The following is a 13,288-nucleotide window of genomic DNA, read 5'->3' on the forward strand; positions in this document are numbered from 1 at the left end:
AGTAATTTTTCAATGAAGGTGACAGGATTTCCTATTTCTGCTCCTTCCGGCAAGCCAATCAGACGGATGTTACTTCTTCGTTCACGATTCGAAAAATCTTCCAGGTCTTTAATAAGTATTTCAATTTTTTTCCTGTCTGCTTGGCTATAACAGATTTCCTCTTCAACTGTCAGCATTCTTTCTTCTAAGTTGTTAGATTTCAATTCAAGCACATCCATCTTCTTATTTATATTTGAAACCTCTTCTGTTAAATCTGTAACTTTTTTAGTAATAATAGAAAGCATTTCTTTAATTTCTTTTAACTCTTTCATAACTTCTGTGTCTGTCAGTTTTAAACCGCTCTCCTGCTCCGGTTTTGCCCTTTTGCTACTTCCTGATACAGCGAAGTCGTTTTTATTCTGTTTACCAGTTGCCATCCTTTTTTCTTCTTTATTATTCATAGGACCAGTGAAATTTTAATATATCTTCCGTTTTCATTCAATTTATTTAATCTTTCAAGGTCTTTTTAACGGAGCTCTTCAATTACACGACTTTCTTCATGCGTGTCCAAGCCAAATTTGATAATATTGTTTGGTCCAATCATGCCCCTTTATGGAAGGATCTGAGATGGGGAGGCCCGCGGGTGGGGGATACTCTTTGGAAGTTAAATGATATCCTGCTGGGGGATCCCCAGATTGTTCGACAGTGATTTCCAGAATCCATTTCAAATGCTCCTGCCTGGCTTTTAAGATCATTCACGGCATCCTTCCTCCCTTAATCCCACTATCTTATAACTCCTCGAGTCCTGACTCCACCAGACCCGCCCAAAGGTATAAACTATCTTTCCCCTCTCTACACGGTATTCATTATGCAGGCAAACTGGGAAAATCCCTTCTCTTCAGAATCACAGGTCTTTGGAACGACCTTACTACCCCCGCTGCAGAACCTGGGCTCCCTCCAATTATTCTGCAAGCAACTGAAAACCTGGCTTTTCACTAAAATGTAATTCTTTCCCTCCTTACTCTTCTCTTCTATATATAAGTTCTTGTAAACCTTTTTTCCTTCTCTTCCTATATTTTAAGTTCTTGTAAACCGTGCCGAGCTCCACATCCGTGGAGATGATGCGGTATATAAACTTAAGGGATTTATGATTTCCTGGACCACAATAGTATAGATCAGTTCTCTCCCATGACAATATGGGAGAGTTTAAAGGTGGTGCTACGCGGGGAGCTAATTTTCTTGACAGCCTATAAGGAAAAAAAAACCTGCAGCGGGAAGAACTACAGTTGCAGGAAACCCTGCTCAAATTGGTGGAACAACATAAGAGGGGGCAAGGGGGTGCGCAGCTTCCAATCTGGATTCAGGAAACTCGCATGGCCTTAGGGAAATTGGAAGATGAGGCTGTTAAATTTAACCTAGATAAGTTGTGGCTTCAATAGTTCAAGTCTGGGAATCGAGCAGGTAAGTTGTTGGCACACAGAGTTAAATTGCAGCAAACTCAAGATAATATCATGTCTATTAAGGCTACTGACCGGAACTCTGGTGTTTGTGAAGGAAGGGTTTTGGGAATTTTATCAGGAACTCTATACTCCAGAGCATGTGGGCTCTGCTGACGCAATTCGGACCTATTTGAAGGACTTGGGTTTGCAGACAATGTCTGAAATCGATGCTCAGGGATTGGATGGGGACAGCACAGTGGAGGAAGTGTTGCAAGTTATTAGACATCTGAAGCTGGAAAAATCCCCTGGGTTAGACAGGTTTACGGGGCTGTTTGCACCGCTGTTGACAAAGTTGTTCCACTCCCTGAAAGATGGAGAGCAATTGCCTTTTTATATGAGATTGACGTGGATTAAGGCACTCCCTAAACAGGGGAAAGATGCTATGTTATGTGGGAGTTATAGACTTATTTCACTCTTGGGCATTGACACAAAAATTCTGGCTGATCGTTTTGTCTGCCTATATGCCGGTGCTTATCCACCCTGATCAAGTTGGGTTCACTAGGGGCAGCAGGCGGCGAACAGTATTTGGCGGGTGCTGAATTTGGTATGGCAGGCACAGCGACCGGGGTCTTCGTGGGTGGCCGTAGCGGTGGACGCCGAAAAGGCTTTTGATCGCATGGATTGGAAGTTTATCGAGGTAGTCTTGCACCAGATGGGTTTAGGTTCGCGCTTTATCTCCTGGATACTTACTTTATATCATACCCCAATGGCCTGTATCAAAATTAATGGGGTCTATTCCAAGTCCTTTGAGCTCCATCGGGGAACGCGACAGGGATGTCCGCTCTCCCCATTGCTGTTTGCCTTGGTGATTGAGCCTTTGGCGCAACATATTTGCCAGTCTAGTCTAATGCGGGGTCTGCACATACAGAGGGTGGAACACAAATTGTCCTTGTTTGCGGATGATATCTTGGCCATCGTGGATGGATCGGAGTGGTCACTTCTGGCTCTCCAAGACCTTATGATAGCTTATGGGCGGCTATCTGGCTTCAAAGCTAATATGGCCAAAACAGAGATCTTGAATCTTTCGATGCCAGCTTTGGTTGTCCAGGAGATAAAGCATAGGGTTCCCTTTCGTTGGGTGGAGGGTCCTATTAGATATTTGGGGATTCAGCTGGGGGTTGATTGGTCATCCTTGTTCCGACTAATTATATACCGTTGATTGCGGCTTTGAGGCAGGACCTTGCTAATAATAGTACTAATATTGCTAATTGTATCTTTCTTAGATGGGTAGAATGGAGATAGTGCAAAAGATGGTACTCCCTAAATTTTGTATCTATTTCAAGTATTACCTGTTCCGACTTAATTATATACCGTTGATTGCGGCTTTGAGGCAGGACCTTGCTAATAATAGTACTAATATTGCTAACTGTATCTTTCTTAGATGGGTAAAATGGAGGTAGTGCGAATGATGGTACTCCCTAAATTTTGTATCTATTTCAAGTATTACCTATTGAAATTCCTAGAGTGTATTTTATATGTTGGCATAGGAGCATCTTGTGATTTATTTGGGAGGAGGCATTCCAGAGTAGCGAGATATGCCATGTTCAAATTTAAGGAGGAGGGGGGACTGGGGATATCTAATTTGGAACACTATTATCAGGCTGCACAGCTTCAAGTAGTGGTAGAATGGCATGCCACTCCAGTCAAATTGTGGGTACGGGTGAACAGGGCTTGCTAGGGGGACCTAGGGGTATTGGTGCTTTATAATACCTTCCTTGGGTGGGATTAAGGGACAAGGAGGTGACTGCCCTTTCTAATCCTTTTACTAGGTAGACTTTGCGGGTGTGGAATGGGGCATTTCAGAAGTTGGTGGGTAAAGAGCAGGGGCTCCATTTTCTTCCTATTCTGTATGCGAATGATTTCCAACCAGAAAGGGAGGGGGCACCTTCAGACGTTGGGAGCGCAGGGGGCTGCATTGTTTTGGCCAGATTTTGGAGGGGAACCATATTAAAGGGTTTCCTGAGGTCCAAGCTCAATTTCACTTGGAGCAGAGGGATTTATTCCCATACTTACAGGTGAAAGACTGTTATGCGTATTAAAGTGGTGGACTCCAATGCTTTCCGGTGCTCGAGGTTTGAATTATTGTTGGGGGATCTGGTGCACAGGGGGGTGTATATCGATCTTATATCACATATTGCATGCTGATCCTGCTCAGAAGACTTCCTATATGAAGGCTTGGGAGGAGGATATGGGGCTCACTTATACGGGAGAGGAATGGGAACAGATTGCCTTACGCATTCATCATGTGGCGGTGGCCCCGCAGTTGGTGGAGAATGCTCCTAGTGCGCTGGTATATCACACCTGCAGTGCTTAGCAAAATGTATACTTCATGTACGGATGCGTGTTGGAGAGGGTGTGGCCTTAAGGGTAATGTTCTGCCATTTGTGGTGGGAATGTCCTAAGATTTTGGAATACTGGGATCAGGTGTTTAGATATGTGGGGCGACTTCTCCAGTGCAGGGTGGTCCGTAGAGCAGAAACTGCATTATTGGGGGTGCTACCAAGGGGAGTGGAGGACACTCAAGATAGATTAGCATGCCTGGCTTTTACAGTGTACTCAAGGGATTTGAGCTCTGATAACAACATTTTACTGCCTTTCTGGGTAGGGGACTAGGGTGTCTCAGCTGGTTCTATGGGGGAGGGGAGGGGGGATGTGCTAGGGCTGGGGGAGTACTTAGTTGGGGTTTTTGGAAAATGTTTTACACTGTATTACTGCTTAAACTGCTGTTGTGGGTTATGTGGTGCTCCAGTTGAAGTGCATTGTAATGTTGCATTTTGTTACTTGTTTGTGCGCAATGTTTAAATAAATTACAAAAAAAAAAAAAATGAATGAAACAAAGAAATCCATGACAGCGAGACGGCAGAAAAAATTTAAACAGCTGTTGAAACGCAACTTTTAGCTCTGCGAAAACTAAGAAACTGAGGGACTGCGTGCCTACGTTGGGCAGGAAGGCACTCGTGCATGCGTGATGCAGGCTTATCACTAACTTTCTAAAGATTTAAATTATGTAAACCATTTAGTTGTAAAAGGCATAGAAATTTTTAAAATAAATAAATAAAATAAAGTGGCGATGCACTTTTGAAGTGTCCATACCGGGGCTTCATCGGTGAAATCACCCATGTGTGAGAATATGCTGCCTGGTTGTCCTGGGATAAAGCTCTTTCTGACCCTTGAAGATTTTCTCAGGAAAATTGACAGTTTGTCAGAGACACAAAACCAAGCTCATTTCTTCTTCAGTACCTCTGCTTCAAGAGCCATACGGGCTACACAAGTTTTTCCTACAGCTTACATTACCTACACTAATAGAGAAAAGACCATTCTGTGAAAAGAAAAATATTCTTGTAAATTAGGAAAACCTTATATTTTAAATCTAGTTTTAAGGATATTTCACTATTTAGGCAAAACGCAGACAAAAGGACCTATATCCTGTCTTGGGCCTCTTAAAATGTTTAGTGCAGGGGTCCCCAAAGTCCCTCCTTGAGGCCCGAATCCAGTCGGGTTTTCAGAATTTCCCCAATGAATATGCATGAGATCTATGTGCATGCCAATTTGGTCAGAGAACCAAAGGCAGGAATTTTAAATCTATTTAATTCTTTACCTCTCCAGATGTTTATGCACTTAAGTCATTTCCTAAATCCTGCTTAACCAACAAATTACACAAATATATATATCTTATTCCTATGATTTTCTTACTATTTGTTCCCAGTTTTTCTGGCTCTTAACTGTATCCTATATTCAATTTTCTGTATTTCTTTCCCAGACAAGCACCTAACTTTTCATATACTTTAAATTGGGCGTTGCCTTATCTATTAATTTTATCTCTAGCTAGTTTACCCAAAACCATATGGAAAGTAGGTGTCTGCATGCAGAAAAATCTATACCCAACTGTGGACTCTTTTTTATGCTTGCATATATCAAACAAATACCTTTTACACTGTCCATCTTTTGCCATGCCCTCAATGTGAAAGCATAAGCTAGTAGAACAGAGTACCCTGTTCAATTGCTTTACTTATGCAACGGCATATCAGCCATATGCTACACACCATCATAGGACTACCAATGTGTCTTTTTTTAAAATAGTGAGTTCAATCAATCAACAGTGCTAGTGATATATCCCTTGAAGCATACTTTATTTAAATAATCATTGAAAGCTCAAGTCCAGATTACTTATCTCAATGAACTAGCGGCGTTTGTAGATCAATATGATCAGCTTATTAAGCCGTGCAATAGCATTCATTTTTTATGGAGAGCTCGGTTTTGGGAATCACCCCTTCATCTGGAACACCCAAAATTTCCAAGTCAAGCCATATACAACTATGAAATCTATTAGCTGATGGTGACAAGAGCTCCCAGAATGATTAGAGAAGAATTTTGTTGCCAATTGTGATTAAGTGTGTTCTTCAGCTGGGATATATTGAATTGATCAATATACCTATTATTATTGGATTGTGAAAGCAGTGTATTAATTTTTTTTAAATTAAAGTTACTCACCCAGTGGCAGCAAAAGAAGAGAACGGGTTGTTTTATTTTTGTGATCCGGATGCCTTTCTTTTGGGCTCCAGGTCAGTGCCATGTTCTGAAGATTTTGGGTTTATTTTTTTAGGGGCAGCCGAGGTGCAGACTATGTTACTCTGGTGGTAGTGACCTTTGAATTTTTGAAGCTGGCCGCCAGAAGTAGAGGGGTTGGGACCCAACTCGCGACGCAACTCCCGGTGGTGGCAGAATTGTTATGAATGCCAGCCGGGAGGGAAGAGATGAGTCAATTTGCGCATGCGCAGAAGACTGGGGATCTGAATGGTGCACCAGTAATGGGTGCACACGCCAGCATGCCGAAGATAGGGAGAAGGCCAAAGGGGGCAGAGCAAGGCCTGAGAGGACTGAAGGAGGCCCAGTAGGGCTGAGGAAGGCTATGGAGCCTATTGTGGACCTGGCAATGGAGCTGGGCTGCAAAGATGATTGTTGTGGGCCTCACGTGGCCCATGGGCCGCAAGTTTGACATGCTTGCTGTACAGGGACCTGAAGTTTGAAATCTTCTACCAACTCATCTTAGGCTTCAAACATCTTTAAATCAATTTAAGGAAGAGCTGAAAACATTCTTTTTTTTCCTGACACCTATACCTGATTTTGGGCGTTTAGGTTACAGGTCCAATGTGACCTGTTGTGCAGGAAGACTATACTTCTTGTATTTTCCCCTTCCCCCGCTTTTCTATCCAATATTGTAGTTCTTCCCCCCTTTTCCTCACATTCGTGTATTGTCCAAAAACAACCCTTCCCCCCACTTTTTTATTGTAAGCTGCCTAGACATTTTGTGATAGGCAGGATACAAAATTTAAATTAAACTTGGATATCCACAATAGCAGAAACTTAAAAGTTAACTGTTTTAGCTCCTGACCTCCAATTCTTTTTCTCAATTAAAGTGACCCCCAAAGAAATTCTTCTAACGCAAAATTTGTTCACTCACCACCCAACAGGCATTACCCAAGTCAGCAATCTTAACTTGGATTTTACTGGCATTCTGAGGATCTAGCGGGTTGACCAAGAAGTCAGCGGCACTTGTGGGCGCTACAGAAGAGAGGGGAAGACATGAAAATAGAAAAGGGAGGTTGTGGTTATTTTTATGTAGCAATAAAGCTGACAGAAGGCTATTGATATTTATTTTCCACATACTGGTAGGTGAGAGAAGTCCCCCTCGCTCTCGACCACCGGTGGAGTAACCAGACAGTGCCGAGTCAGAGGTTGGAGAGAAGAAGGAACTGGAAAAGCCAGAGATCTGGGAGTCACTGGGACTCAGGAAGCGCTGGCATGGACCATAGCCATTGTAGTCCTCATATGGGTTGTGGGAGCCAGAGATGGTTTGTTCATTTGGAGGACAGTGACCATGGCCATTGTACTGGGTATTCAGACCTGGTGATAAAAAGTGAGAGATGTAATTAAATCATATATAGAAACAAACACATTTATTTAAAACACTGACCCTGTTCTTACACTCAGCTTGGCATGCCTCAGTCAATTTGTCCTTGTCCTCATGGAATTCAATGGCTTGGACTCCCTGTACCTCCCCAGGCTCCCTACTGATGCATTCCAGTCTCTGAATATCCTGAGCTCGCTCCTCTAGAAGTTTGCTTTGCCGCTTCAGCTTCCGCTTTAGTTTCTTCTTCTTGTTCTTGGAAATCTTACCATTCTGAGACATAAACACAGACAAAAAAGAATCAATACCACTCAAACATGAACCTCAAACACTATCACCCATGCACTAATTCACAACACACAGGATACTAAACACTACCCAAGTGTATATTTAAAAAATCATGCACACAAGTTTCCAATGCATGCACACACATGTATTAAGTGAAGGGTAAAGTTCTAAAAAAAGTGCCTACATTATAAAGGTCACAGAACTAATAACCTGGAGTAATGAATATCCTAAAAACAACTATGCAGCTAAAATATATAAAAACATTTAATAATTACAATTTAAAGTCGTGAAGGGAACTGGTGAAGGTACATTTATCTAAATATTCTTTAATAATTTTATTTAAGCTTTAGTTCAGAAGAATTACTCCCGACGGAATTCTGCATGACTACGCAATGCAGAATTTCCACAGAATTGCACAGTTGTGCAGAATTCCCTTTTCCCATACAGAATCTTGACCATGTCAGCATCCTAGTGTCATGGTATCGGCAGCAATTCCCATACACTGCCTGTCACTAACCCATGGTTCCGGGTTGGCAGCAGGCAGCATGTGAGTCACTGCCGATACCACAACCCGAAGAAGCAAGCCTCAGAGTACAGGGGAGGAAATAAAGTTGGTGGCACAAGGGGAGGGAAGGAGTGAGAGGAAGGAAAGTTGGTGGCACAGAGGGAGGGAAGGGGTGAGAGGAAGGAAAGATACTGGCACAGAGGGAGAGGGTGAAATTGCACATAATGGAGGGGAGGAAGGAAGAGATGTTACATGGAGGGGGATAGAGAGATTTGACACAGGGAAAGGACAGAGACTGGTGTTGGACATGGGGTGGATGAGAGGGAGGGAGAGATACACAGGAGGTGGAGACAGAGGGAAATGTTGGATCCAGGAGCAAAATGGAGTGATGGGAAAGATGCCTGGAAATGGAAGTAAGAGAAGAGAGTGGGAGAAATGCTGGACCATGGGGGAGATTGCAGCAGGGAAGAGACAGGGAGATGTGAGGTTACGAGGGTAGGGAAGAAGGAAGAGAGCAGATGCTGGGTTATAAGTGTGGAGGAAGACGCTGAGAAAGGTAGAACCCTGAGGGGAAGGAGAGGGAGGCAAGGAAATGGATGAGAGAATAGATATAACAGAGGGCAGAAATATGGTAATGGAGGTACATCGAAGATGAAAGGGAATGGAGGGCTGAGGAAGGAATGAGATGGGGAATGGGAGAAAAGATAGTTTGATAGGTAGCTGAAAAGTGAAAAAGAGAAGGGTAAGAAAGAAGCAGGAAAAAGGAATGATCAATATGTCTGAGGTAGGTGTAGTGAGGGAATAGACATGAGAGAGTAAAAAAAGATGAATGAATAGCAGCTGCTAGGAGAATTAGCAGATGACAGGAAAGCAGAAAAATGAAACTGGAACCAACATGATAGAAAAATAAAATATCCAGACAACAAAGGTAGAAGAATATGGATAATTAACAAAAATTTTGACAAATAAACTTGCAGAATTTGCTAATTTTGTGGGCAAATTTTGAAATTTTTTGCTTAGAATTCTGATGTCTATGAAGCAACTCAACATTGATATTTTAGCCTCAGCCTGTCTCATGATCTTTAGTCTTTAAATCAATATTACTCACCTGTAGCAGATGCTCTCAGAAGACAGCAAGACACATTCATATGTATAGGTAATATGTACAAATAAAACAAAAACACAAAGGAAAAAAAATATAATACGGTTTTTATTGGACTAATAATGTAGTTTATGATTAGCTTTAGAAAGTAACCCCTTCTTCCTCAGATCATCTGATAAGAGTCCAGCAAGGAAAACTTCCCAGCTTCGTTTCCAGAAACTTTCAGAAGCCCATTGAGCATGTGCACCTTCCTGCCTGCCATCACCATATGGGACCAGCCACTCTATTAGAAATTCAAATAGGGGAGTTGGGTGAGATATGTGAACATGTCCTGCTGTCCTCCGAGAACAGCAGCACACATAAGTAGCTTTGCTTTCTCGGAGGACAAGCAGAACATCAGATTCAAACATATGGGAATCCCTAAGCATCAAGTTGTTCAGAAACAAAACAGGGCATAAAACAAAGCCTGCAACAGACTACGGCCTAAAACAAATTATATTTCTTTATTTTTTTAATATTATGATTTTTTAATAGCCTGAAACACACACACAAATGAGCAGAGAGGGTTGGAGTTGGATTCTAGACTCTAAATAGATTCTGTAGGATTGACTGGCCAAACCAATTGTCATGTCAGGAATTTGCTCCAAGCAACAGGGAGATGTGACTATGTGAACTGAAGACCATGTTGCAGCTCTGCAAATCTCTTGTATGGAGGCTGATTTCAAGTAGGCTACCAACGCAGTCATAGCTCTGAAATTATGAGCCATGACTTTACCCTCTGAAGTCAGCCCAAGCTGGGCATAAAATGAAAGAAATGCAGTCTGCCAGCCAATTTGTTAGTGTTTGCCATTGACTATCCTCATCCTGTTAAGGGCAAAAGATGGGTGGACTATCTATATGCTTTGGAATGTTCCATATTGAAGGCCAAGATGTACAGCATGCATTTGCTGAAATGGGCCTGTGGATATGAGCAGAATGTTGGAAAGATGATTGACAATCAAGGCGAAAGTCCATCAATACCTTAGGAAGGAATTTAGGATGCAAGCGAAGAACTATGGCCTAAAGCTCACCGACTCTGCAAGTTGAAGTGTCTGCCACTAATAATAAAACCTTTCAGGTCAAAAACTTCAGGTGGCAGAAATCAAGCGACTTAAATGGAGCTTTCATCAGCTGAGTGAGAATGACACCAAGATCCCATGACACTGTGTGTGTGGGGGGGGGGGGGTTGACCGAAGGCTTTAACAAAAGCAAACTTCTTACGAAGCAAAAAACTAGAAGCTGTAACAAGATGAGATGGGCTTAACCTCTACATGCTGATGATAGGGTTCACCTCAGTGCAGTTGGCACCTAACCGTGTTGTTCTAATCGAGCCTCAAAACAAAAGCACAAAAAGTATTCAATCAGTTGGGGTTTTTTTGTTTTAATAGAACAGCAAAAACAATTTAGGGCCCTGCCTTCAAACCAGATAGCAAACCTCTTCAATGTGAAATTATATGAAGTTTTTATATGAAATTATATGAAGCCTTTCTGGAAGCAAGGACTTGGGAGACACCATCACGCAGATGGAGACAATCAACTACTACCACTCTCAATATCCAAGATGTAAGTATGGTAAAAGGTCAGAACACACTCTAGTTTCTACAAATCTTCAAAGGATAACTCCAGAAGTAAAGGGAACTAGATCTGCTTTGTCCAGTAAAGTGTGACAGGGATCATGGTTTTCTGGTCCTGCTTGAGTTTCAGCAAAGTCTTCCCCACCAGAGGAATGGGAGGAAACACACAAGTCTTTTCTCCCCATTAGAGAAGGCAGATGTTTGAAGCTAGTCTGCGGTGTGATCACAGTCTGAAGTAGAACTAACAGGTTTTGTTGTTGAGATAAGTATCAAAAAAGTCCACTGAGGGGATACCCCATGCCTGGAAGATCTGCAGGGAAAAGCCCATGTTCAGACTACTCTTGAGTTGCATCACCCTACTCAGCCTGTCCACCAGACTGCTGTCTTTGCCAACTAGGTATATGGATCTGAGTTTCATATCATGGCTGGAAACCCATTGCCACATCCTGTCCACTTCCTGTTAGAAGAGATAAAATCCCGTATCTCCCTGCTTATTGAAGTAGTACATCACAACTTGGTTGTTCATTTGGCTCAAAGACAGACAGAATTAATTGTTTCTCATCCAATCTCTGAAAGCTTTTAGAGCATGCCACACTTCTTGGAGCGCCAAGTGTTTATGTGTATCTGACTCTCAGGGGATAGGTAGGACCATGACGTTGAGCAAAAGACCATCTACATGAGCTCCCCACCTTAGACTGAATGCATCTATTGTCTTGTATGGAGGAGCAGTTTGGAATGGAAGTTCCTGTATCAAATTGGATCAAATTTGTCCACCACAAGAGACTCCCATAATGGAATAGTTACTCTGTTGACATCTGCTAGATTCATGATGGCCTCAAATGCACATTGGTGTGAGAGAAAGGCCTGGGCTTGAAATATATCTAGCACTGGATTGGAAGCAGATAGGACTTTTAGAGTTGGAGCTACTAGGGTTCATCAGTTATACAAATAGTTATGAGCATGGATTATTGAGCTCCTTCCTTTGATGTGCTATTCAATTCTATTGTTGGTACTTCTATTCTGCTATTCTTTCTAAGGTTCAGCATGGATTACATGGCAAAGAAGTCCTAAATAGAGGAGAATTCCAAAATACATACTATTAAAAAACCCAAATTGAAGGAAGAGAAGGGTCCTCCTGTCTGAGGGCACATCAAGTTTGGTAACACTTCCAAGCCTTCGCATAGGCATCACTGCTGACTTTCATTGCAATCACTGCTGAAGAATAGCCCCTGCCCGACAAGGCTGTAAGACTAAAGTGATCCGGATCTTGCAGCGCAATTGGACCCTGTGTGAGGAGGCAAGAGTGGCAAGGCAACCGGAGCTTCCAATCCTGTTGGAGCTGAACCAGGTCACTTTACCACAGCCAATCGGGAGCCACCATCTGCTATCCATCTCAACAGATGCCTTATCACAGGCCACGGAGGGAATACATAAAGAAGGCCTTCAGGGGTCCAGGCCTGAACCAGAGCATCCAAGCCTTCGCTGCCGGCCTCTTGACGGTGATTGTAGAATTGATCGGCCTTCTTGTGTGCCACAGTTGACATGAGATCAAACATGGGATACCCCCACTGATGCACTTACCTCTGCTAACATGGCATACAAGTCCTGACAAGTGAATCCAGACAAGTGGGTTAAATCTCCCAAATCACAAACTGTTGCAGAAGGAATCAATACTTTTTCTTCAGCTCTGCCTCCTTCCTCAATAGGCTGTCTTGCCTCTCTTCAGTTTGTACCAAAGCATTCAATAATCATTGCAACAGAAAACATAAGGAGGAGGAGTATGGGGAACTTTCCCGGCAAAACACTTCTGCCCTGTAACAAGTACAATGAACACGGCATATACTCATAAAACAAGGTGGAACAACCAAGCCACCTGAGTGCAACCTACACTAACATTTATGAAGTTTACATACTCTCAATTGCATTTGCAACGATAATATGGTATTGTATTCATAATACCCAACTGGCATGAGAAAATCTCCAGTTCTGGACAGGCAAATAATTACACTAACAGGGTGGGGTGTCAGGACTCGAATGCTTTGTTAACAGAAAGAAGATTATTGAGGTAAGTACCTAATCTTCCCTTCTGTTATACAAAGCATATGAGTCCTGACAACTGAGACATATCAAAGCAGACCCTGGAATCCAGAGTAGAACAGATGAGTCTACCCTTAACACTGAGGACCCAAAAGCAGCATCCTTTTGCGCTACTACGTCCACTCTACAAAACTTTGTAAAGATATGAAGTGTGAACCATGTAGCTGCTCAAGTTTTTGATTAAAATTTGAAAAAACGCTACTCATACATTCTAAGCGTTTAACAGTTAAATTAAAATGGGGAACAATTAACAAATTTATTAATGACAGGACAGTACTTACTTGGAAACAACAGGAT

General features: G+C 42.4%; 1 protein-coding gene across 7 annotated transcripts in view; it reads right to left on the reverse strand.

The window, feature by feature from the left end:
• SRPK3 (SRSF protein kinase 3) overlaps window positions 1-13,288 on the reverse strand; it is a 229,943-nt gene that overhangs the window by 88,562 nt on the left and 128,093 nt on the right. For all 7 annotated transcript variants that reach the window (XR_004537004.1, XM_033920857.1, XM_033920880.1 and 4 more), the window contains 3 exons: window positions 7,464-7,659; window positions 7,146-7,382; window positions 6,940-7,040 (listed from right to left, as the gene is read on the reverse strand). Coding sequence is in view for 6 of the 7 variants with exons in the window: in XM_033920857.1 (XP_033776748.1) it covers window positions 6,940-7,040; window positions 7,146-7,382; window positions 7,464-7,659 (534 nt within the window). In the remaining variant the exon portion in view is untranslated. The remainder of the gene's footprint in view (window positions 1-6,939; window positions 7,041-7,145; window positions 7,383-7,463; window positions 7,660-13,288) is intronic.

This window comes from Geotrypetes seraphini, chromosome 1 (genome assembly GCF_902459505.1).
Source record: "Geotrypetes seraphini chromosome 1, aGeoSer1.1, whole genome shotgun sequence".
Lineage (NCBI taxonomy): Eukaryota > Metazoa > Chordata > Amphibia > Gymnophiona > Dermophiidae > Geotrypetes > Geotrypetes seraphini.